At 38.5% G+C, this 22,209-nt stretch overlaps 1 protein-coding gene across 2 annotated transcripts; it reads left to right on the top strand.

Annotated features, from left to right (window-relative positions):
• Positions 1-1,435: 1,435 nt before the first annotated feature.
• LOC129370019 (neprilysin-like) lies at positions 1,436-17,758 on the top strand. Of its 2 annotated transcripts, none has more exons than XM_055045769.1 (23): positions 1,436-1,539; positions 2,335-2,504; positions 3,520-3,555; positions 4,553-4,714; positions 5,649-5,729; positions 5,906-6,001; positions 6,106-6,224; positions 6,775-6,843; positions 6,933-7,067; positions 7,903-8,004; positions 8,106-8,242; positions 8,354-8,447; positions 10,742-10,870; positions 11,893-11,991; positions 12,087-12,164; positions 12,376-12,479; positions 12,856-12,914; positions 13,004-13,123; positions 13,785-13,918; positions 14,154-14,219; positions 15,662-15,757; positions 17,232-17,308; positions 17,429-17,758. In XM_055045769.1, exons 2-23 carry the CDS (start codon positions 2,372-2,374, stop codon positions 17,526-17,528), a joined length of 2,226 nt encoding a protein of 741 aa, XP_054901744.1. In that variant the 5' UTR covers positions 1,436-1,539; positions 2,335-2,371; the 3' UTR covers positions 17,529-17,758. The 2 variants fall into 2 exon arrangements, with proteins under 2 accessions (XP_054901744.1, XP_054901745.1); XM_055045770.1 differs by having other exon boundaries at positions 1,456-1,539; positions 2,332-2,504.
• The last annotated feature ends 4,451 nt before the right edge of the window (positions 17,759-22,209 follow it).

The raw sequence follows: 22,209 nt of genomic DNA, 5'->3' as shown, positions 1-22,209 counted from the left end.
CAAACAGAAAAATGTTTTCAACCCACTCGCGCATTAATACGCCGCCTACCCACTCTCATACATGCAACAGGGCCGAACCACTGTATTCTATGTGGGACTCAGCTGGAACTCTCATAAACCTCAGCTGTTTTCAGCCTCTGTCTTGTCTGCAGATTTTCTCTACAGTTTTACCATCATGAACCATTTTAGTTTAAGTAAAACGGGAATTATGTTTTGTAACAGAATAGTTAACCTGCATTGCTGCATTTTTTGTTTGTTTTTTCTGTGACAAGTGGTCATAAATGACTTAAGATGACAGTCTATTTATTCCAGACCTTTTTTCATAAATTGTACTGAGCCACCTTTGTTTTTGTGTGAATGTTTGCATTGCTTGTTGTCTTGTTAAGAGGTAAAATAAAATAAAAAAATCTGCACCACTTACGCCTGGCTGTTAGCTGGCAGATGGTGACATAAAAACACTTTTAGTGGCCTCAAAGGATAAAAATATTAACTGCACCACTAAAACCCAGTTAACCTAAACTTTAATTGCAAATTCACCAGGCTTGGATTAGTTTGTTAGAGCTTTTTTTTTTTCTTATTCTCACTCTTTCTCTGAGTCAGCCGTCTCGCTCAGCTACTCTGCAGTCTCCAGAAAAGGACATGCATAAACCTGACAAAATAATTATATGTGATCTTTGGAAAACATGCAACCATACAAGGAAAAATTAGCAACATAATAATTTGATCTGGCTGTGTTGCAGAGACAAATATTTTGGCTAATCACATGACAAATATAGTAATAGATCTTTATAGCCTATCCAGTAGCTCAAACATTGGTATTCAATGCTTTAAGTTGTACATTTATTTCCTCTCAAGATCTCCTGAAACACAATTGTTGGTACATTGTTATAGCAAAAGCATTACGTTAGAAACAATAGAGTGCTTTTGGACACCTCTGTTCTGGGACCAGATTAGGATGGTTGAATTCATGTTGAATTATCTATTTATCTTGCCTCCCTGGCAATGTGTTATTTTTTTTGTATAAATAACTAAATCTCAATTGTGTTATCCCTAAAAACACAATATGTTTTTTTTTTTTTAAATGCTGTTAGTTCCAATCAGGGCCGTCCCACATGTCTGATTGGTCAGTATGAAGGTAGGCTACACTAGTGTGGGTTATATTCATGAACAAAACCCATTTGTGGGGTGACTCTTCTCTCGCTGTATCCAGCCAAATAAAAATGTCACCAGGTGCAACAGTACTTACTCTGATAGGCCTAATAGAAGCATGTGTCACAGTGGGGGAGCCAGCTTCGCTCTGCCAGATACGGGGAAGTCCAGAAATGAAACCAACTCAGATTGTTGTAAACTAAAGTGGATGAGCATAGGAATAAACTTTAGTAGAATTAAAAAATAGTATTCATAGGCAAGCACAAATAAAAAGCTACTATTAATACCAGCCACATATAACTCGGTTCACGTCAAAGAGCGTGACAAAAAGCGTGACAGGCGTCAGCTCGGTCGCCATGGCAGCGGGCTCGGTTGAACCAAATTTAATCCGTAAGTTTTTCACGTTTGTCTTCTTTTGTTTGTTTTGTTGTGCTGCCCAAATAAATTATGTATTTTAATCTACACATAGCGATATTTTTCCTACCAACTTCGTCTTATTTATTCAACAACCGTTGGAAATACTTTACAATGTCATTTAAACACTGTTAGCAAACACTTTATTCACACGACAAGATATTTAGTTTCGTTTATTAGGAATAATAATAATCTGTTTTCGCTTACGACGTTGTCTGGCTGCTGAGGTCTTGAAATGTCTGTTTTTACTGGGTTTTTTTTTTTTATTATTTTGCTGTCGTCATATTCATAGCTCGAGGCTAATGTTAGCTTGAGATTGATTCCAGATGTCCTGCATTGTTCAGTTTAAATAATTTTTGACAAAGGGGATTACAATTTATGTGTTTATTTTGTATATTTAATTTATAATAATAGTAAGTCCGAATATTGTTTGTCTCTGTATTTAAAGGAATTAAATAGTAGATATTAATAGTAAACGTGGCCGCCATATCGAATTTGATGAATATGCCATAAGCTATCAGCAAATTAACCAAATTTCATAAAAGCGCTGTGCTGCAACTATAGATTGTATTGAACAACATTGTAATTTTGTCAGCAGATACTTTATGATAACATCACCAATCACCATCCTCTTTGCACAGAGGGACTTCATCTGGAGAAGTGCGAGAAATAACTGATTTTCTGCCTCATTTTTCCCTTTGCCAAAAGTATTTGCAGCTGTGATTGGAAGAGCTTTGTCCATAAATTAAGTAATGGTTTATTCCCCAGTAGATCAGATGATGCAGCCGGTGAAAGAGGAGACTTGAGGATGACAGAGACCGATACTCCAAAATCAGCAAGGAAGCCCCGTTGGACCCCTCTGGAAATGGGCCTATTTACTGTCGTCTCCTTGTTCCTTATTATCATTGTTATCCTCATGGTCTTGTTTGCCACCCAGTCAAGTGAGTGTTTTAAGTAAAGATTAGCACTGATACTGATATGTTTTAGGCATGTATTCTTGTCTTTAATAAAGTCAAACAAACGTGTGAGCAAAACAAGTGAATCATCTATTCGAAAGGATTTGTCTAGGACATTCATTAGGTTTCACTAAGAGCATGCACAAGTGCTGCCCTTTGCTCATATCTGGAGCTTGTTCAATGTGCTTCTCAACTTTGTTTCAAAATAGTCTTTGGAACAGAATTTTAAAAAAAAAGAAAAATATGCATGTGTTCAGACGTCCCCTTAAAAAGGTGTTAATGATTCAAAAACACTGTCTCAAATTTCTTGAGTCTAGGAACTGCATATTTCCTAGAAAATGTTTTTTTTTTTTTTCAAAAAAGGATGATGATCTAAGAAAAATTGAAAACCAAGGCCCAAATTTTTTCATTCAGTTCAAAGTCCAAGTTTTAGATTTTCACTCCTTCATGCTTCTGTTTTAAAATAAGCAGTGAAATAGGGGTTGAGTTAGTTCCCAAATGACCTAACAAGACCTAAGCAGGTGATCTATAGATTAGTTATTGATAAAGTTCAGCAGGTCATGATGATAGATGATCCTGACAGAAAAGGCCATCCAATTGACATGACGGCACCTCCTCCACCATGCGGGATCAGAGCAAACCTCAGACAAACAGTTCTATAATATCAGAGGTAGTGGAACTCAAGGCCTCACCGCCAACATTTTTTGAGTAATTTTTACCTTAGCAGTCGAGGCCAGGACGACAGAGCGGAAGATTCTCTGCTATTATTAATTTTTCTGCTGGTCTGTCAGTGCATCAAAGTGTCATTTGATTGATACATGTCTGACAGAGAGAAAGTGACACTTGAGAGGAGTTTTGCGTTACATATGTGCAACAAATTAATGAATAAAAAGAAATGCAGAAGAAGAGAACAGAAAAAAGAACTGATTTAGATAAAATCAACCACTGAGTGCTGAAAAACCCACTGAGTTATGGAAATGTGTTTTACATTCTCTTACAGATGAAATCTGCACCACAGCTGACTGCACACATTCGGGTAAGCAGCTTGTGTTTGTTTGTTTTCTCTCTCTATTGTTTCATCCTGAAGGCTTTGACTTCTCCCAGCGGGAGCCGGCAATGGAAAAGTGAGGCTGCAACAGAAGCATTTTAGTCATTGCTCACTGAAAATGGCCTCTTCGAAAGAGACATGTTCTCCTTCAGTCAAAACCACAATAAAGCAGATATGATCAGCCCTAGAATTGTGCATGTTCTACATGTATGCATTTTCAATCAATCAAGGAGTTTGTTTCTTACAGAAAATGAAACAGACATTTGCAAATATAACCAAATAATGTACAATGAGATTAAATTTATGAAAAAAGTTTCATCTTCCTACTATTTACATTTGATTTATTAAATGTCACATAAAAATGATTCTGTCCTTGATAAACTACATAAAACTTGACTATAATTGATATTAGAGCAATCTAACCCATTTCTTTGGTCATGAGCTCCAAGTCTTAGAAATTGGAGCTTATCCAAGAGGTTAAAAAACGGGATTGGCCAAAGTGCAACCTGGAGGCAATTTGCGGCCAGGAGAATGATTGTGGGCGTCCGTTGATAACAATTCAAGAATAGCATGAATTTGTTTTCTAGACTATGCAGGTGATGCAGATCCACATTTAAATTTAAACAATATCAGTCTGTCTTATTTTGAAAGACCTTTTGTCTGGAGCACCTATGTCTTGGTACACAACTGTATTAAATGAAGCGTGGCTACTCTTGTCAATGCTCAAGTTTTTTCTCATCAGTTAGACCGTCTTTATGTTCTTCTGTCTTGTTGCTGCTTTGTTGTTCACTTATTTATTTCCCTGCCTTCCAGTTCTCTCTCTTTGTAAGTTTTATTACAGTCTTGACAGTCTTCCTAGCAGAACTAAATTGTATTTCATCTGCATAATTTGATAGGGCTTCTTCCAACTCATACTATTGCAAACTATTTCATACTTGTTCAAGATTATTTTGTCCCTCCCAATTAACCTCTCAATTTCCTGCAGCGTCTCGCCTCATTCAGAACATGGATGCTAGCGTGGATCCTTGTGACAACTTCTATCAGTATGCCTGTGGAGGATGGCTGAAAAAGAACGTCATCCCAGAGACAAGCTCCAGATATGGCGTGTATGACATCTTAAACTCGAACTTGGAGGTCATCCTCAAAGGTGACAGAATTTTAAAAGTTTTTTTTTTTGTTCACGAGTTTGAGTTTTAAATGGATTATTTCATAACTCAGCTTCATTAACAGAGATGTATCTGAAGCATTTTTCTTTACTCTGTGAATTTTGATAAAATATTGTAATACATCTTGTGACATTCCATGTTGTAACCTACTCATTCAAGGGAAAGAGTCCCTCATGGACAATTGTCCAGGAGAGTCAATTATATCTTCAACAAAGGAAGCCACAAAAGATTGTTTCTAAAGAAGGATGCTGCTTTTACACTGCTGTATGAAAGTTGAATCAAAGAAAGTTTTTTGAGTAAACTGCATAAGCATGCTTGTCACTACAGCCTTAAAAATGAGAGATGTTAAACTCAACAGCTTGTTTTCCTGAACACAGGCATGGCCATAGTGTTCAGGGAAATTTCTTTTTTTTTCTCCCTAAACACTGTGAAGTTCCTGATTATCAAAACAATAATTGAGGTGTTTTGAAGCACTAGAGCTATTAAAAGTTGCAGAACAGCATCTCCTGAGGACCGCAGGTTGAGTCCTTTAGTTGGTTGTAAAAAAAAAAAAAAAGAAAAGGCCTTTTTCAGAGTTTGGGGTATTTTCACATTGTGAGGACTGCAGTTGAGCAGAAGTCTAATAACTACTATCAAAAACAACAAGGCAAGTTAAGTTTATTCAAAAAAAATATTTCACTTAAATGCATCTTGAAGTGGTTACACCTTTGAATTAAGAACATAAGCAGGCTGACAGTTTCTATTGTAAGAACACGCACACAAACTGTTGGAGCTAAATCTAAAAACAGCTGCATCATTCTGCAAGCATGTGCTGCTCCACATACACCCTCACCCTCTGAATTTTATCAGGTACTCTGATTTCACCTTTATCTTGTCCATTTTTCCATGTGTGCTTTTGTTTGTGCTTATATGCAGGTGTCCTTGAAAAGAAGGTAGACAAGGAGGCTGCTGCTTTCACCAAGGCAAAGACACTTTACAACTCCTGCATAAACGAGAGTGAGTCAGCAGACATAAGATGTGAATGGACTAGTTCACTTTAGATAAACTGTTATGTTTTGTATTGGCATTCTTTTGTGCAAATCCCATTTCTTTCAAAATGTGGAAGATAGAAATGTAATATTAGATATAATATCAAAAATTTCCATTTCACTTTCATCAATGCTTCACTGTAGAATTAATTGAGCAGAAAGGAGGACGTCCTTTGTTCGACATGCTGCCAGATATCTTTGATTGGCCCATAGCTGTGGACAACTGGGAGACTGTCTATGGTATTACATTTTTACCCTTCTTCCCCTCGCTGCCATCATGCTATAAATCACTTATTGAAGTTCGTCCCTCGTATGTCCTCTTTTGTCCAATCTTATTTCTTCAGGAAAAACCTGGAGGTTAGAGGATGTCCTTGCCAGGTTAAATTGGAAATATGCAACTGATGTCCTGGTTAGCTTTATCGTTGACAATGATGACAGAGACTCCACTTCACACATCATTTATGTACGTACAAAGCTTGTGGCTGTAAAACCCCTGATAGTGCATCACAGTGAATTAGAATTTAGTCAGTTAATTTTTCACAAATTTTAACAGAGAGGGAAAACAACAATTCAAGCATATTTGTTTTTTTTTTTCAGTTTTCATTATTTGGATTTAGAGTTGATAAAAATCTTGAAACAAAATCTCCCAGAAGAGATTTGAACACTACAAAAATAAAATTTTGGAATAAAAAATAGTCCAAAATGTTCTGCTTTTGTTCTTTTGTGTTGCATAGATCCCTGAAATTTGTAAAACAATAAAATATTTGGCATCAGTAGGAAAATTAAAAATGGTTTTGCAGTATTTCAACTAATTAAAACCAAAAACCTGTGAAAAATAGTTAATTTTCCTATTTTATAGCTGATAAATCAGACATACTTAAATTCTTGAACAAGTGTCTCTTGTAATGAGAAAGTTCAGTCTGTTGGCCAAACCTGGTTACATAATGATCATTATGTCAGATAACTAGAATATTGTCTTGATTTTTTTTTTTTTGTCTTCCATTCTTTGTCAGTTTGACCAACAAACAACCTTTGGCCTGTGGTCCAAAGACCACTACACCTGCAAGGGTCGCTATGCAAAGGTGTGCGGACATGTTTAATAGTTATTTAAACATTTATTTTATTTTTTTTATTGTTTTGGGAAAACAAACATTATTAATGTGCTTTACAGGCATGTGAAGTTTATGAGCAGTTCATGTTTGATCTGGCAAAGCTGATCCGCACTGACCGGGGATTGAAATTCAACGAAGCAGAGATAAAAGCAGAGGTGAAACGAGTTGTGGATTTGGAGAAAGACATCATTAATGTGAGCATAGATCTATTGTTTCAGAGATGACTGAAATGTGACACTCATGACCATGCCATGCTCTTGTCTTTGCTTAGCTAAAGGACTTCCCATTTTGTTTTTCCCTCAGTAGGGACTACATGTTAATAATTGGTTAGTCAAACCTAAAATACTTGGATTAGTCAACCCAGCTGAACAACTCTACTCTTAATTATTAAGAAATCAACAGATTTGTAACCCTGTTTTGTCAATCTGCGCTTCTCCTGTTGCTTACATGCTGTGCTTCCGCTCCACTCTGCTGCTCATTATGGTGATTTCAACTTCTCAGCTAAATTCCCAGGTTGGAGGCCTTGTCAGAACAACTTGACTAAATTCCCAGAGGGTGTAGAATCCCAGTTGGTTCAACTAAAATCTACAAGAGAGGTGTTTTTAGAGCCCCTAATTTTATGAGGACTTCCCATAAGGAAGAATCCTCGCACTGATAGGAAATTGTTTGTTGCTGCGGTTTTTATTGCTGTGTCATTGCTGTTGTGTGTGTGTGTGCATACAAGAGTGAGTGGTGCTCATCTCTCTCTGTGAGTGAAACTTTCTGTCCTCGGAATTAGAATCCTAAGTGAAGAACCAGACTGAGGCTAATCTTTAAGTTGCATGACTTTGTGTTTTGTGTTTTTGATGTAAAGCACTTTGAAATGCCTTCTTGCTTAAATGTGCTATACAAATAAAATTTGATTGATTGATACAAAGCAGTTAAACCATTCAAACTCTGACATTTACAGACCTGGGGCCTCCTGGGCTGAAAATGCTTCATGCTTCTGGAGATATATTGAGAGCGTACATGTGTTTCGATTTCTACTAGGCCACTGACCCACCAGAGTTTCGGAGGGATCCAATGTTTCTTTACAACAGGATCGAATTGGGGACTCTGAATAGAATCTTCTCTTTTGAAATTGACTCTCAGGTAATGCTAACATCTTAGCATGTGAGCATTTCTATTATTTAAACTTGGCCTCAAATGTCTTAAACTATGTTTCCTTGTGTGTGTTTTGGCTCATCCTGAAGAGATTCAACTGGAGTTATTTCACAGCTAAGATAATGGACAACGTGAACATCAAGGTTCCTGAATCGGAGAAAATTATCAACTACTCCCCCAGATATTACGGAAAACTCAAAAATGTATTAGCCAAATACACCAAGAGGTATGGAAGACTATCCAAGTCAGAGATGGTTTTTGGTTGTGGGTTTTCCTTTGCAGTAATTGTATGTGGATAATGTCGATCTCCTGATCCTTGCTGCGTTTTGTTTCTCAGGGATCTGCAAAACTATGTGGTTTGGCGGTTTCTTATGAAAATGGTACGGGCACTGAGTCGAGCTTACAGAAACACCAGGAATTATTTCCTCCAGGTACACACCCCCATATCACCTTGACTTGTTGACTTGGGAAAATGTCTTTCATGAATGTCCTTGCAATGTCTTTATAACAATTGCAAAAATGTAAGTTATTGTATTGGTGTAAAAAATTACTTGTAGCTGTTGAAAAAAAAGGTATAAGGGAAATTTATAGATGTTACATTTAATAGTCTCTGAAATGTCATTGAAGTAAGGAAGATCTCAGTGTGTTTGAGAAGGGTCCAATCTCAGTTATCAAACATGAGAAAACATGTAAGGAGATTGCAGAATCTACTAAAGAAGAAATGTAGCCAAAAAAGAATTCTGAATGACCATGATCACTTAATCGTTTGGTGAAATCAAATAGAAGAAATACAACAGTGGATCTCTGGGCTATGCTTAATCGTGAAAGTAAGAGCATTTCCACACACACAGTGAGAAGGGAACTCAATGGATTGTGACTGAGCAGCTGTATAGCCTTTAGAAAACAACTAATCAGTGAGGCTAACTGGGAAGAAAAGCTTTAGTTTGCTCTGGAGAATAAGGATTGGACTCTGGAGCAATGGAAGACGATCATGTGGTTTGATGAGTTAAGATTCACCATCTTCCACAGTGATGGCCGCATCAGGGAAAGAAAAGAGGCAAGTGAAGTTATTACCCATCATGCCTAGCGCCTACTGTATAAGCATGATCTGGGTTGTTGCCCCAGGTCTTAGCACTGTCAGGTTAGGTCTATGTTCAGCAACACTAAGGTTGAAAGAATAATGTAATCTGACGATTCTATACTGAATGACCAGGTTATTCCATCAATGGATTTCTTCTTCCCTGTTGGCAAGAGCACATTCCTAGATGACAATGTCAGGATTCATCAAATTCAAATTGTGAAAGAGTGGTTCATGGAGCATGAGATATCATTTTCACACCACAGAGTCTAGACCTTTGTATCTTTTTGCTTCTTTGACCTTTGAACTGGTCAAAGAAGCAAAACGTTCATGGAATTTTTGACGGAGCAGCAAATGTGAGAATTTGTTGAGAGGCTATTGGCCTTGAGCTCTGTTGAGATGACTGAACAGCAACAGAGAGACTAGTTATAATCAGTTTGGGGAGGAGATTTATCTCCCAGCAAGACAATGACCCTAAACATAACACCAGTGCTACAGTGGTTTGGATTCCAGTCTGTCATGACCAGATTCACTGCAATGTTTATGTTATCCGTTTCAATGCAGGTAGATCTACCAATCAGATTATCAGAAGGGCTCTGAGTTTAACTCCATGCTACAGGATAATTCAGCATTACTTTGTTTTTGTGCTGTTTTTGTATTGAAATTTCTCTTGAACTCTCTCTTGATAGTTCAAGGAAATTCAAATGTTTAGGTCAGTGGTCCCCAATCTTTATATTACTGTGGACTGGCAATTTTGCTGCGGCCCGGTGAGGGTGGGAGTACATAAGATAAAGCTTCTGCATGTTGGGGTTCTCGCTAAAGCCTTTTTTCCCAATGTTCCCTTTACAAAAATCTTACAACATGCTGCAGTGTTTGGTGTGTTATGTGGTGGTATATTGAATATGCCAGATCTAAAATCAAGCATTGTCTTGGCCCGATTATCATATCCTGTGGGGTTTTCCTTGACTTGGAGCGAGAACGCAGCCTGTTGAATGTGACAAGTAGCCAATCATAAAGCGCGGTGACGTAATAACAGAGGGAATCTTGACATGGCAACTGAGAGTTCGTTGGACATCGGAGGTGAATGTGGAAATGTTTATTACTATATGTAAGACATTTTTATATACGTTTATTTTACGTGGTTATATTTATTCAGTTAAAACTGTTAATTACAAAAAAACATAACTCGCCTCCAAATCATAGTGCAGCAAATAGAGCGGCTTCTCCCACCATCTTTTATCAAACACCTTTTCTTTTTGTTACATCTTTTATTGCTTAAAATGAGTCCAGGAAACTATCACTACTGCTTCTACATGGTCATCCCTGTTTGATTGTTCTAAATTGACGTATGATATGTTGGGGGGTTTGACTGGATTTTCTTCTGGAATCAGGATATTAATGAGTGGAATCAGTTCTTGTGGTGTGTTGCTCCTGCCTTGTGGCTGGACACACCAACAGACCGAACCTGTTGGACATTTATCAGCTCTGTGGTCACAGAGGTTTGGAAAATCGGCCGTCAATCCTTAAATCGTGCCGTGTGAGCCAGACCTAAAACTCACAAGCTCTTTCGCTCTACATCCTAAAAGTGAAATCGATTGCCTTGAAATTTCTCCTTCATTCACAAATTTTGTCTCAACTTCCCAACAGGTTCAGTCCGGTGCAACATCAGAGGATACTGTGTGGCGACGTTGTGCACTTCTTGTCAACCGCAACCTGGACAACGCTGTGGGACGGCTCTATGTGCAGGAGGCTTTCTCTGACAACAGCAAACAGCTGGTTGGTTGAGGCTGAATTGAGCTGATTATCAGATTAAAAAAACTTTATTGAACAGCTTTATTTTACATTGACAGTCTGAACTGATGACATAAAGAAAGTGAGTGTTTTTATGTATTCACATGTAGAATGAGACAGTTTAAGACACATCTGTCTCGTGTCTGTGCCTCAGTGTTATCTTGCTTGCATCCACTGGAAGCAGCTGAATGAGGCGTCCTTGTTATTATGCTCAGACCACCGATGCTGTAAATCTCAACTGTGTGCCTCTGTGCATGTGCATAACGCAGGCTTTGCTGCAATATTGTTTCGTGTATGAGTAATATCCTCGTAACTCTTAAGCATCTCAATAAAGATGTTTGCCTACTCAGATCACAGTAAGAATTCTGAGATTCAAGTTATAAATCCCTTACATATAGATGAATCCATTATAGAAATTATTTCTGAGATTTATTCATCTATAAGTAATTAGATATTTTTGTATATAGTTTTTTTCTTTAAATTCAGAAGTTTGCATACAGTCATACTTATATCACTATATGATATAAGTGATATTTAATACAACTTCATTGTTCTTCCTTACATTCCTTACACACTGCAGATTATTTCCTGGTTTTGGAAAACTAGCAGTTCAACTGATAATGACATTGACCCTGGAAATATTTGAAGTTGAGCAAATTTTTATTTCTTTTAGTCAAGTGTATGGCCAAGTCCTCAAAGAAAAATCCTGATGGAAATATTAAAATTTTGAGTATATATTATTTTTAAAACAATCATGTCAATGCAGTTGTCATATTAACAGACTAATATGCAAGTCTGAATCGTTCTGATATGTGGATATGTAAAGCCTAATAATTTTAGGAACTCTGTTAATAGTTTGACATAAATTATATTTGTCTTATTTCTGATCAAATTAGAGTTGATGAACAACAACAGAAACAGCAGAGCACCTTTTCATGATGCATTTTCTTGTTCTATCATTGGCATCTTATGACATTTGCTCTCTCTTTGGTGTGTTGGGAGATTAGATGGAGGAACTTATTAAAGACATTCGGGAAGTTTTCATTAGTAATCTTAATGACCTTTCCTGGATGGATGAAAAGACCAAAAAAGCAGCTGAAGAGAAGGTGTGAACATCAGTTGCAAGAATCATCTTATTTCTATTTAGAACAACAAATAAACCAGGTTTATTCTCATTTTCCTTTTTGCTTTTGTTTTTCAGGCCCGAGCTATCCGTCAACGCATTGGTTATTCTGAAGACATCATGAATGACGAATATCTAAACAATGAGTACAAAGATGTGAGTATTTATGAAAAAATTCTGTTAACCATATTTCACTAAGTTCTTTGTAACAAAAAATTCTTCAGGAAAGTTGCATTTCTTATCCTTCCTAAAACATCCCAGTGAATTTTTGCCTAAAACGAGTTACTTTTGTGAATACATGACTGAGTATTGACAGCTTCTATCACTGCTAATCCTCCTGATTTATTCCTGGCTGTGTTACTGTTAGCTGAACTTCAGTGCAGAGGAATACTTTAAAAACATCCTGCACAGCATGGAGCATTGGACCAAGAAAGACCTGCAGAAATTGAGAGAAAAAGTCAACAAGAATAAGTAAGGTTTTTTTTGTTTTGTTTTTTTTTTGGTGGTGGCGGTGGATTTACCAGCTTTACTCCAGATGTGTTATAAATGAAAAATGCATGGTTTGGTATTTAAATCTCTTGTCTTATACATGGTCCTAGCAGAGTGAACTACTACACTGTTTACCTAATTTATTCTTTGTGCAGTGTGTTCACTTTATACCACAAAAACTCCTGCATGCATTTAGAGTTCAGCTTTAACAGCAGAGTCATACATTAACCTGGGGTGTTAAAAGCTGTATGTTAATTTTCCACATTTTCTTCTAGTAGGGTTTTTACTTTGCCTCAATGTAGTTTCATAGTGTCATCGTTTGATAACGCTTCTCTCATTTTTTATTTATTTTTTCAAGGTGGTCAATTGGAGCTGCTGTTATCAACGCCTTCTACTCAGCCAACTCAAATGAAATTGGTAGCAAATAAGCATCGGAAATTATGTTCAGCCACAAAACATAAAGCCTAAGATCTTTTGAAATTTAAAAAAACTTTCTCTGTCTGTAGTGTTTCCTGCTGGTATCCTTCAACCCCCTTTCTTTAGCAAAGGCCAGCCTAAATCTCTCAACTACGGTGGAATTGGCATGGTAATCGGTCATGAGATTGTTCATGGCTTTGATGACATTGGTATGATTTTTCTACTTTATTGTTGTGTCTTAAGATTTTGTTGGATTATATTAGTCTGTGAACAAATTAACTTCCCCTGTAACTGATACCACTTTAGAGAAGAGCTTTGCTTCATCTTATTATGCCTTTGGTGTTTGGATTTATTTCTTTGCTACAGTTTCTTGCATTTGCATTGTACTGCAAATTAAACTATTTTCCACCTCAGATATAAGATAAGATCATTTTATTAGTTTCTCCAATACAACAGTCCCTGCAAAACTTCAAAACATCCAAAAGTGCAGTAACCATAATTAAATACATACAAAGTGTCACATAGAATGTGCCAGGGTGACCATTGGTTTCTTCTGCCTGTTTGGAACATAGATCGACTTGCTACCCTTCCTCACACATCACTCCAGACTCCTTGTCAACTGGCTGAAAGAAAACTACATTTTTCACTTTAAACAATAATAAATCTTTTTTAGGCAACACAGTTTTTAAAAGTGGATGCAGCATCACCTCTCAAATTGACACTAAATTTTACAGGTTGAGTTTCTATATTAAAATTTAAATTGCAAATGGTATCATACCTGTATCATTCATTATTTGATTGCTTTTGCAGTATAAATAAATGTTAATATTCCCACACCTTAAATCCCTGACATCTGTTCTGTGTCTCTAGGTCGCAGCTATGACAAGGATGGAAAACTGAAGGTCTGGTGGACTCCTGGATCTACTAAAAAATTCCTGGATCTCTCAAGGTGCATCGCTAACCAGTACAGCAGATTTTCCTGGGACCTGGCTGATGGTCTACATGTATGTTTACTTGGTTTTCTACTTTTTTGGACCATTACGTGAAAAATTCCATTAACTTCACTTTTATGGATGTTACCAGAATTCCTGTTGTCTTTGCCAGCTTATCCAGCTGTCATTTTTAAATCTTTCTTCCTGTTTTCCAGCTTCATCTTCTCTCTGCTTTAGTGTTTTGTGTTGACAAACTTTCAGGTCTCTTTATCATTTTTTGGACTCTGCACCTATATTTTCCCCTTAGTTGAATGGCGACATCACCCTCAATGAGAACATAGCTGATAATGGAGGGATTCGACTAGCATACCAGGTGAAGAACTTAAGAGATGCTGTAAAAATGTTTTGTTTACATATGTGACCTGCTTCATACAACTTGAAAAAAATGTCAAAGTCTATTTGTCAGGACGTTGACATGTTTGTTAGGTTGTATGAGGGCATGATTGCTGATACTGTGACTCTGAATAACAGTCATTAACCAATCCTATAAAAATGATTTAAATGTTATTAAAAAAATAAAAATATGTATCTTGTGTTTTTTACAAAATGCTAACGTAGATACGAACCTTAGAGACAACAACTGATAAGATACATTTTGCTTTCAAGCTGCTTCAAGATAATTACCGTGAATTAGAAATGCAGAGAAATTGCTTTCATTGCCTTATAATTTTCTGCTTGATCAGCCCTGACCAGTGACTGGTGACATAATCAAAAATTAAATTGTCCTTCCATTCATTAATGTACTAGGTTGCAATGACAACATTGTCTGTTAGGGAATAAATACTAAAATGTAATGTTTCTACATTAACAAATAGGATCAGTTTGTGAGGGCTGCCTCTTTTTGGCATCAATTATTTGTTCAAAATTTTAGTCAGAGTAATTATTTAAGAAGTTCTTTAAAAGCAGAGTTGAGTCTTGGCTTGTTTTTAAATCCTGTCTGAAAAAGGTTGAGAAAGAGCAGGACTACAAGCAGAAAGAAATCAAATTGGATTAGACCCAGAAATTAAAACTTAACCACAAACTTCTGATTAGTTTTATACACTGAAAAAGAGAGATAATGTTTGCAGTTGGAGGTGCAAAGGATTGCGGTTTCAAAATTATGAGCAATTTAATTTTGCAGCTTCTTTCCAAGCAATGTTTGCTAAGCTATTACATTCTAATTGGGCAAAAAAAATCAAACATCCAGCACAATTTTTGGTTCTTCCTTAATGTATATTATGCTAGGCTTCATTTGCCTCAGAGTAGATACGGGGGCGAGATTGGTTTAGGCTAATGCAGTTTTAATGGCTCTTTGATGAAAAACATTCCAGACCAAAAACGTTTGCACATTGGCTCATCTGTTGAAGAATATTTCGAAGAGGCTTTGCTCACATGAGTTTTGTAATTATAAGCTGAAATGCGTCACCCAGTCGAACCTGCCCTAACATTTGAGTCTGAGTAGCAGTGTGGGTCCTGAACCTGGATACCAATTAAAAGTTGAATTAAGTTTCTGGGTTAGACGTCTGTATGAGAAACATACTTCAGAAACATACTAATATGAAGATGGATGGAAAAAGCAGAGTGAAAACAGTGGAGTTCCCTACCTTGCTGGGAGCAGACAAACAGCCATGCCTCGCATTGGCTATGTGCTCGCTCCCGTCAGCTCGAAACCTTAAATATATCTTGTATGTTTTTGAAACATTAATAAATGAAACTGTTGTTAACTTGAATTTTTCAATGTGTGTAAAATAGATCAAATTTTGTGTCTAACTGTAGGCATACAAGAAATTTGTGAAGAGGAATGGAGAGGAGCTCCCACTGCCGGGGATTGACCTTTCACATGATCAACTCTTCTTTCTTAACTTTGCTCAGGTAATCAGTCAAACTAAAAAAAATTTTTAATTTTTATAAATGTTTAAGAAAGTTTAGTATTTCAAAAAATGTGTCAGTATTGCTAACAGAATTCATTCTGCCTATCTCAATAGTTACTTCATAGCTCTTTACTGTAACTCCACAATGACCTGCTTTAGTTTATAAAACAATTAACCTTCAATTGTACATTTTTTAGTAGCAGGTGCATGATGGCACTGACCACTTTAGTAATAATCCAACATTTTAATTGTAGTACTTTTAGGCAGTGGGATAAATGCTAAACTAGCGTATTGTTATTTTTCTTTAAACAAAATTACTTTAACTGTTCCTAGAAAATAAATGTCAGTTCTTTAGTCTTGAAAAAATGTCATTCATGCCCACCTATACTTAAAGCAGCAGTATATTTTACAAAGAATATATTTATTTATTTGTTACAACTGTCACCATATTGTGACAGTATAAAACATAATGTGAATACATCAGTTTCCTCCAACACCTCCCTGAGCGACTTTCACCATCTGAAGAACTCCACCACCCTCGACCTAAAACAACCAATAAGAGCCAGAAGAAAGGTCTTATCGCTGTTGCTCAATCTCATGTAGTCGCCACAAATCTCCTAACGGCAGAGAAACAACTTACCAGTACAATAGCATTTATCTGCCGTGACGCCACATGAGATTCTGACTAACAATGCTAAGACCTGAGTTGTGATTGGTTCTTTCTAGTTTGCGCAGGGTGTACTTTGAGAAAGCAGTGAAGCTCTATTTTTGTATTCATTTATTTTTTTCTTTAGATTATTTGTCTCAGTCTGTTACGACATGATGACAGTTTAAACCAGGAGTGTCAAGCTCTAGTCCTCAAGGGCCAGTGTCCTGCAGTTTTTAGATGTGCCACAGATGCAAAACACTGGATTGACATGGCTTAATTAACTCCTTCTTGTGTAGATAAGTTCTTCAGAGCCTTGCTAATGACCTAAGTATTCTATTCTGGTGTGGTGCAGAGGAGTCGTTTCTAAAGGTTGCCGGACAGTGGCCCTCCAGGAATGGAGTTTGACACCTGTGGTTTGAACAAATATTTTTTTTAAAGTTCTACGAAAGTTTCAAACTGCAGCTTTAAAGTCAGTCAGGATTAGAAAGTCAACACAGCTGGATGTTGACAACATATGTGAAGTTTAGCTTGCCATGACTCTCGGGGGAAGCATGGTAAGTGACGTCATGCCATTTTTAAAGCTCAGTGCTTTGTCCTTAAACTAAATATTGAAAAATTAAAATATTTTTAATTGGCTCGGCAATTAAAAAAAAAGGAAAGGACTTTTATTTATCTTCTGCAAAAAAAGTATATGCATGTGGGTCAGAGGTGGAAATATATGTTTAGTTCAGTAAATTAGTGGGATACACTGATGCATCCATATATGAATACATTTGCTTAAGTTCTGTACTTGTCTGATACATTACATCCTGTATATGTGTTTAAGATTTGGTGTGAATCCTATCGACCAGAACAAGCCATTAATTCCATTGAAATGGATGTACACAGTCCAATGTTGTTCAGGTAATAACATGAAGTGCAGAAGTCAGCACTTTGTGACTTAAAAGTTGTCCCAGTTTAAAAAGCAGGATCCCTCTGACACAAAGTTCACTTGCTAACTCCAGTTTTCTTTGTATACTCTAGAGTACTTGGCTCCCTTCAGAATTTTCCAGAGTTTGCCAAAGCATTCAACTGCAAGAAAAGCAGCAACATGGTCTCTGACAATGTTTGTCGTGTTTGGTGACCTAAAGACCAAACACGGTCCTTATTTTCTGCCGGTTAAGATACCTCTCCCGTATAACTGCTGGAGCTCTCATGGAGGCCTACAGGGAGATGGAAGCTTCTTTGTTCTTTACTGGATGGACCACAGCTGGTGAACAGGCAGCGCAGCATCCAAGATGGATGCTGCGATGCATCCATCTTGGTCTCCTCAAACTTTAATACTGTTGTTCAATAAATCACCTGTCAATCTTCTGCTCACTGGATACAAACGCTCCTTGTGTTTTTTTTTTTAAAGTTTATAAGATAAGAAGTTCAGCTATGACATGTGAACAGCGCTAACCAAATAACTGAGAAATAATAAAAAAAAAAACTTACATTGTTGTAAACTGAAGTGGATGAGCATAGGAATACACTTTAGCAGAATTAAAAATAGTATCATTGATAGGCAAGCACAAATAAAGAGCTATTAATAACTCCAAAGTGAAAAAAGTAAGACAGTTTCCATTGAAGAAATTTTGTAATTTTAGAACTCAAAACGTAGTGGCTTGAAAATGCAAAAAAAAGAAAAAAAAGAAACATTTTTCTCATTATTTGGCAATATATCATTCATTCATTCATTTCTTTTATTTTGGTAAACTGTCCACATCACCAGAAATAACAATAAACAATAAATAACCCACAATTTACCAAAAAAGGAATATATATATATATATATATATATATATATATATATATATATATATATATATATATATATATATATATATATGTAGTATATGTAGTATATATATAAAAATGTAGTACCACAATCTTTAAAGAACTTTTTGTGAATAAAGAAAAAAATTCAAGACATCTTGAACTAACTCCTCTGCAGAAACGTATGATCTGAAAACAAATGATTATGATGATCTATGGTAAACAGCTGTATATATATATATATATATATATATATTATATATATATATATATATATATATATATATCATAGCGGCCAAGATAAGCAAACACATGGATAAACACATGAGCACAGCACAGAAGGGTATCGGTGTAAATACCAGAGGAGCCAAACACCAACTCCTCGTAGACCGCACAGTTGCCCGAGACTGCAAAACCCGACACACCAACCTGTGCATGGCTTGGATCGATTACAAGAAAGCCTATGACTCAATGCCGCATACTTGGATCATTGAATGCCTAGAGATGTATAACATCAACAGGATTCTGAGAGCCTTCATTGCAAACTCGATGAGGCTGTGGAAAACCACCCTTGAAGCCAACTGCAAACCACTTGCACAAGTGTCCATCAAATGTGGCATATACCAAGGAGATGCTCTGTCCCCGCTACTGTTCTGCATAGGCCTGAACCCCCTCAGCCAAATTATCAACAAGACTGGCTACGGATACAGACTCAAAAATGGGGCCAACATCAGTCACTTCCTCTACATGGATGACATCAAGCTGTACGCCAAGAGTGAGCGAGACATCGACTCACTGATCCACACCACCAGGATCTACAGCACTGACATTGGGATGTCATTCGGACTAGAGAAATGTGGTCGGCTGATCACAAAGAGGGGGAAGGTCATCCACACAGAAGGGGTCTCACTCCCACAAGGAACAATAGCAGACATAGAGGACAGTTACAAGTACCTAGGTATACCACAAGCAAATGGTAACCTCGATGAGGCCACAAGGAAAGGAGCCACAGCTAAATACCTCCAACGAATAAGGCAAGTCCTGAGAAGCCAGCTCAATGGCAAGAACAAAATCCGTGCGATAAACAGCTATGCCCTGCCAGTAATCAGATACCCTGCTGGAATAATTAGCTGGCCAAAGGAGGAGATAAAAGCCACAGATATTAAGACTAGAAAGCTACTAACCATGCATGGAGGGTTCCATCCCAAATCCAGCACCCTGAAACTGTACACGAGCCGCAAGGAAGGAGGCAGAGGACTAGTGAGTGTGAGAACCACTGTCCAGGACGAAACAACTAAGATCCATAAATACATCAGGGACAAAGCCTCAACAGACAATGTGCTCAGCGAATGTCTCAGACAACAGGGAACGGAGGTTGAGGTGCCAGAGATACCATCATGGGAGGACAAGCCCCTACATGGGATGTACCACCAGCAAATAACCCAAGTGGCTGATATCAGTAAATCCTACCAATGGCTGGAAAAAGCTGGACTCAAGGACAGCACAGAGGCCCTCATCCTGGCCGCCCAGGAACAGGCCCTAAACACCAGAGCAATAGAGGCCCAGATCTACCACACCAGACAAGACCCAAGATGTAGGTTGTGCAAGGAGGCCCCTGAGACAGTCCAGCACATCACAGCAGGGTGCAAGATACTGGCAGGGAAAGCGTACATGGAGCGACATAATCAAGTGGCAGGCATAGTGTACAGAAACATCTGTGCAGAATATGGACTGGAAACCCCAAGATCAAAGTGGGAAACACCCCCAAAGGTGGTGGAGAACGCCAGAGCCTGTGGGACTTCCAGATCCAGACAGACAAAATGGTAATGGCGAACCAACCAGACATTGTCGTAGTGGATAAACATCAGAGGAAAGCCGTTGTGGTTGATGTAGCAATACCAAGTGATTGCAACATCAGGAAAAAGGAGCACGAGAAACTGGAGAAATACCAGGGCCTCAGGGAAGAACTGGAGAGGCCTGGAAGGTGAAGACCACAGTGGTGCCTGTGGTCATCGGGGCCCTCGGGGCAGTAACCCCCAAACTGGAGCAGTGGCTACAACAGATCCCAGGAACAACATCAGACATCTCAGTCCAGAAATGTGCAGTCCTTGGCACAGCCAAGATACTGCAGGACCCTCAAGCTCCAGGCCTCTGGTAGAGGACCCGAGCTCAGAGGATAAGAACCACCCGCGGTGGGTGAGAAGGGATTTTTTTTTTTTTTTAATATATATATATATATATATATATATATATATATATATATATATATATATATATATATATATATATATATATAAAATAAAATTCCCTTCTCACCCACCGTGGGTGGTTCTTATCCTCTGAGCTCGGGTCCTCTACCAGAGGCCTGGGAGCTTGAGGGTTCTGCGCAGTATCTTGGCTGTGCCAAGGACTGCACATTTCTGGACTGAGATGTCTGATGTTGTTCCTGGGATCTGTTGTAGCCACTGCTCCAGTTTGGGGGTTACTGCCCCGAGGGCCCCGATGACCACAGGTACCACTGTGGTCTTCACCTTCCAGGCCCTCTCCAGTTCTTCCCTGAGACCCTGGTATTTCTCCAGTTTCTCGTGCTCCTTTTTCCTGATGTTGCAATCACTTGGTATTGCTACATCTACCACAACGGCTTTCCTCTGATGTTTATCCACTACGACAATGTCTGGTTGGTTCGCCATTACCATTTTGTCTGTCTGGATCTGGAAGTCCCACAGGATCTTAGCTCTGGCGTTCTCCACCACCTTTGGGGGTGTTTCCCACTTTGATCTCGGGGTTTCCAGTCCATATTCTGCACAGATGTTTCTGTACACTATGCCTGCCACTTGATTATGTCGCTCCATGTACGCTTTCCCTGCCAGTATCTTGCACCCTGCTGTGATGTGCTGGACTGTCTCAGGGGCCTCCTTGCACAACCTACACCTTGGGTCTTGTCTGGTGTGGTAGATCTGGGCCTCTATTGCTCTGGTGTTTAGGGCCTGTTCCTGGGCGGCCAGGATGAGGGCCTCTGTGCTGTCCTTGAGTCCAGCTTTTTCCAGCCATTGGTAGGATTTACTGATATCAGCCACTTGGGTTATTTGCTGGTGGTACATCCCATGTAGGGGTTTGTCCTCCCATGATGGTATCTCTGGCACCTCAACCTCCGTTCCCTGTTGTCTGAGACATTCACTGAGCACATTGTCTGTTGAGGCTTTGTCCCTGATGTATTTATGGATCTTAGTTGTTTCGTCCTGGACAGTGGTTCTCACACTCACTAGTCCTCTGCCTCCTTCCTTGCGGCTCGTGTACAGTCTCAGCGTGCTGGATTTGGGATGGAACCCTCCATGCATTGTTAGTAGCTTTCTGGTCTTAATATCTGTGGCTTTTATCTCCTCCTTTGGCCAGCTAATTATTCCAGCAGGGTATCTGATTACTGGCAGGGCATAGCTGTTTATCGCACGGATTTTGTTCTTGCCATTGAGCTGGCTTCTCAGGACTTGCCTTATTCGTTGGAGGTATTTAGCTGTGGCTCCTTTCCTTGTGACCTCATCGAGGTTGCCATTTGCTTGTGGTATACCTAGGTACTTGTAACTGTCCTCTATGTCTGCTATTGTTCCTTCTGGGAGTGAGACCCCTTCTGTGTGGATGACCTTCCCCCTCTTTGTGACCAGCCGACCACATTTCTCTAGTCCGAATGACATCCCAATGTCCGTGCTGTAGATCCTGGTGGTGTGGATCAGTGAGTCGATGTCTCGCTCACACTTGGCGTACAGCTTGATGTCATCCATGTAGAGTAGGTGACTGATATTGGCCCCATTTTTGAGTCTGTATCCGTAGCCAGTCTTGTTGATAACTTGGCTGAGGGGGTTCAGGCCTATGCAGAACAGTAGCGGGGACAGAGCATCTCCTTGGTATATGCCACATTTGATGGACACTTGTGCAAGTGGTTTGCAGTTGGCTTCAAGGGTGGTTTTCCACAGCCTCATCGAGTTTGCAATGAAGGCTCTCAGAGTCCTGTT

This window comes from Poeciliopsis prolifica, unplaced genomic scaffold (assembly GCF_027474105.1).
Source record: "Poeciliopsis prolifica strain line A6 unplaced genomic scaffold, Auburn_PproV2 SCAFFOLD022, whole genome shotgun sequence".
NCBI lineage: Eukaryota > Metazoa > Chordata > Actinopteri > Cyprinodontiformes > Poeciliidae > Poeciliopsis > Poeciliopsis prolifica.
The sequence above is the reverse complement of the archived record's forward strand: the minus strand, read 5'-3'. Positions and strand labels throughout refer to the sequence as shown.

What these genes read in the sequence shown, in the direction of transcription:
- LOC129370019 (XM_055045769.1), top strand. Translation starts at nt 2,372, where the DNA reads ATGACAGAGACCGATACTCCAAAATCAGCAAGGAAGCCCCGTTGGACC. An exon ending in TTAGCCAAATACACCAAGAG is followed by an intron (nt 8,243 to 8,353) that starts GTATGGAAGACT and finishes TTTGTTTCTCAG; the next exon opens with GGATCTGCAAAACTATGTGG. An exon ending in ACCTGGCTGATGGTCTACAT is followed by an intron (nt 13,919 to 14,153) that starts GTATGTTTACTT and finishes TTTTCCCCTTAG; the next exon opens with TTGAATGGCGACATCACCCT.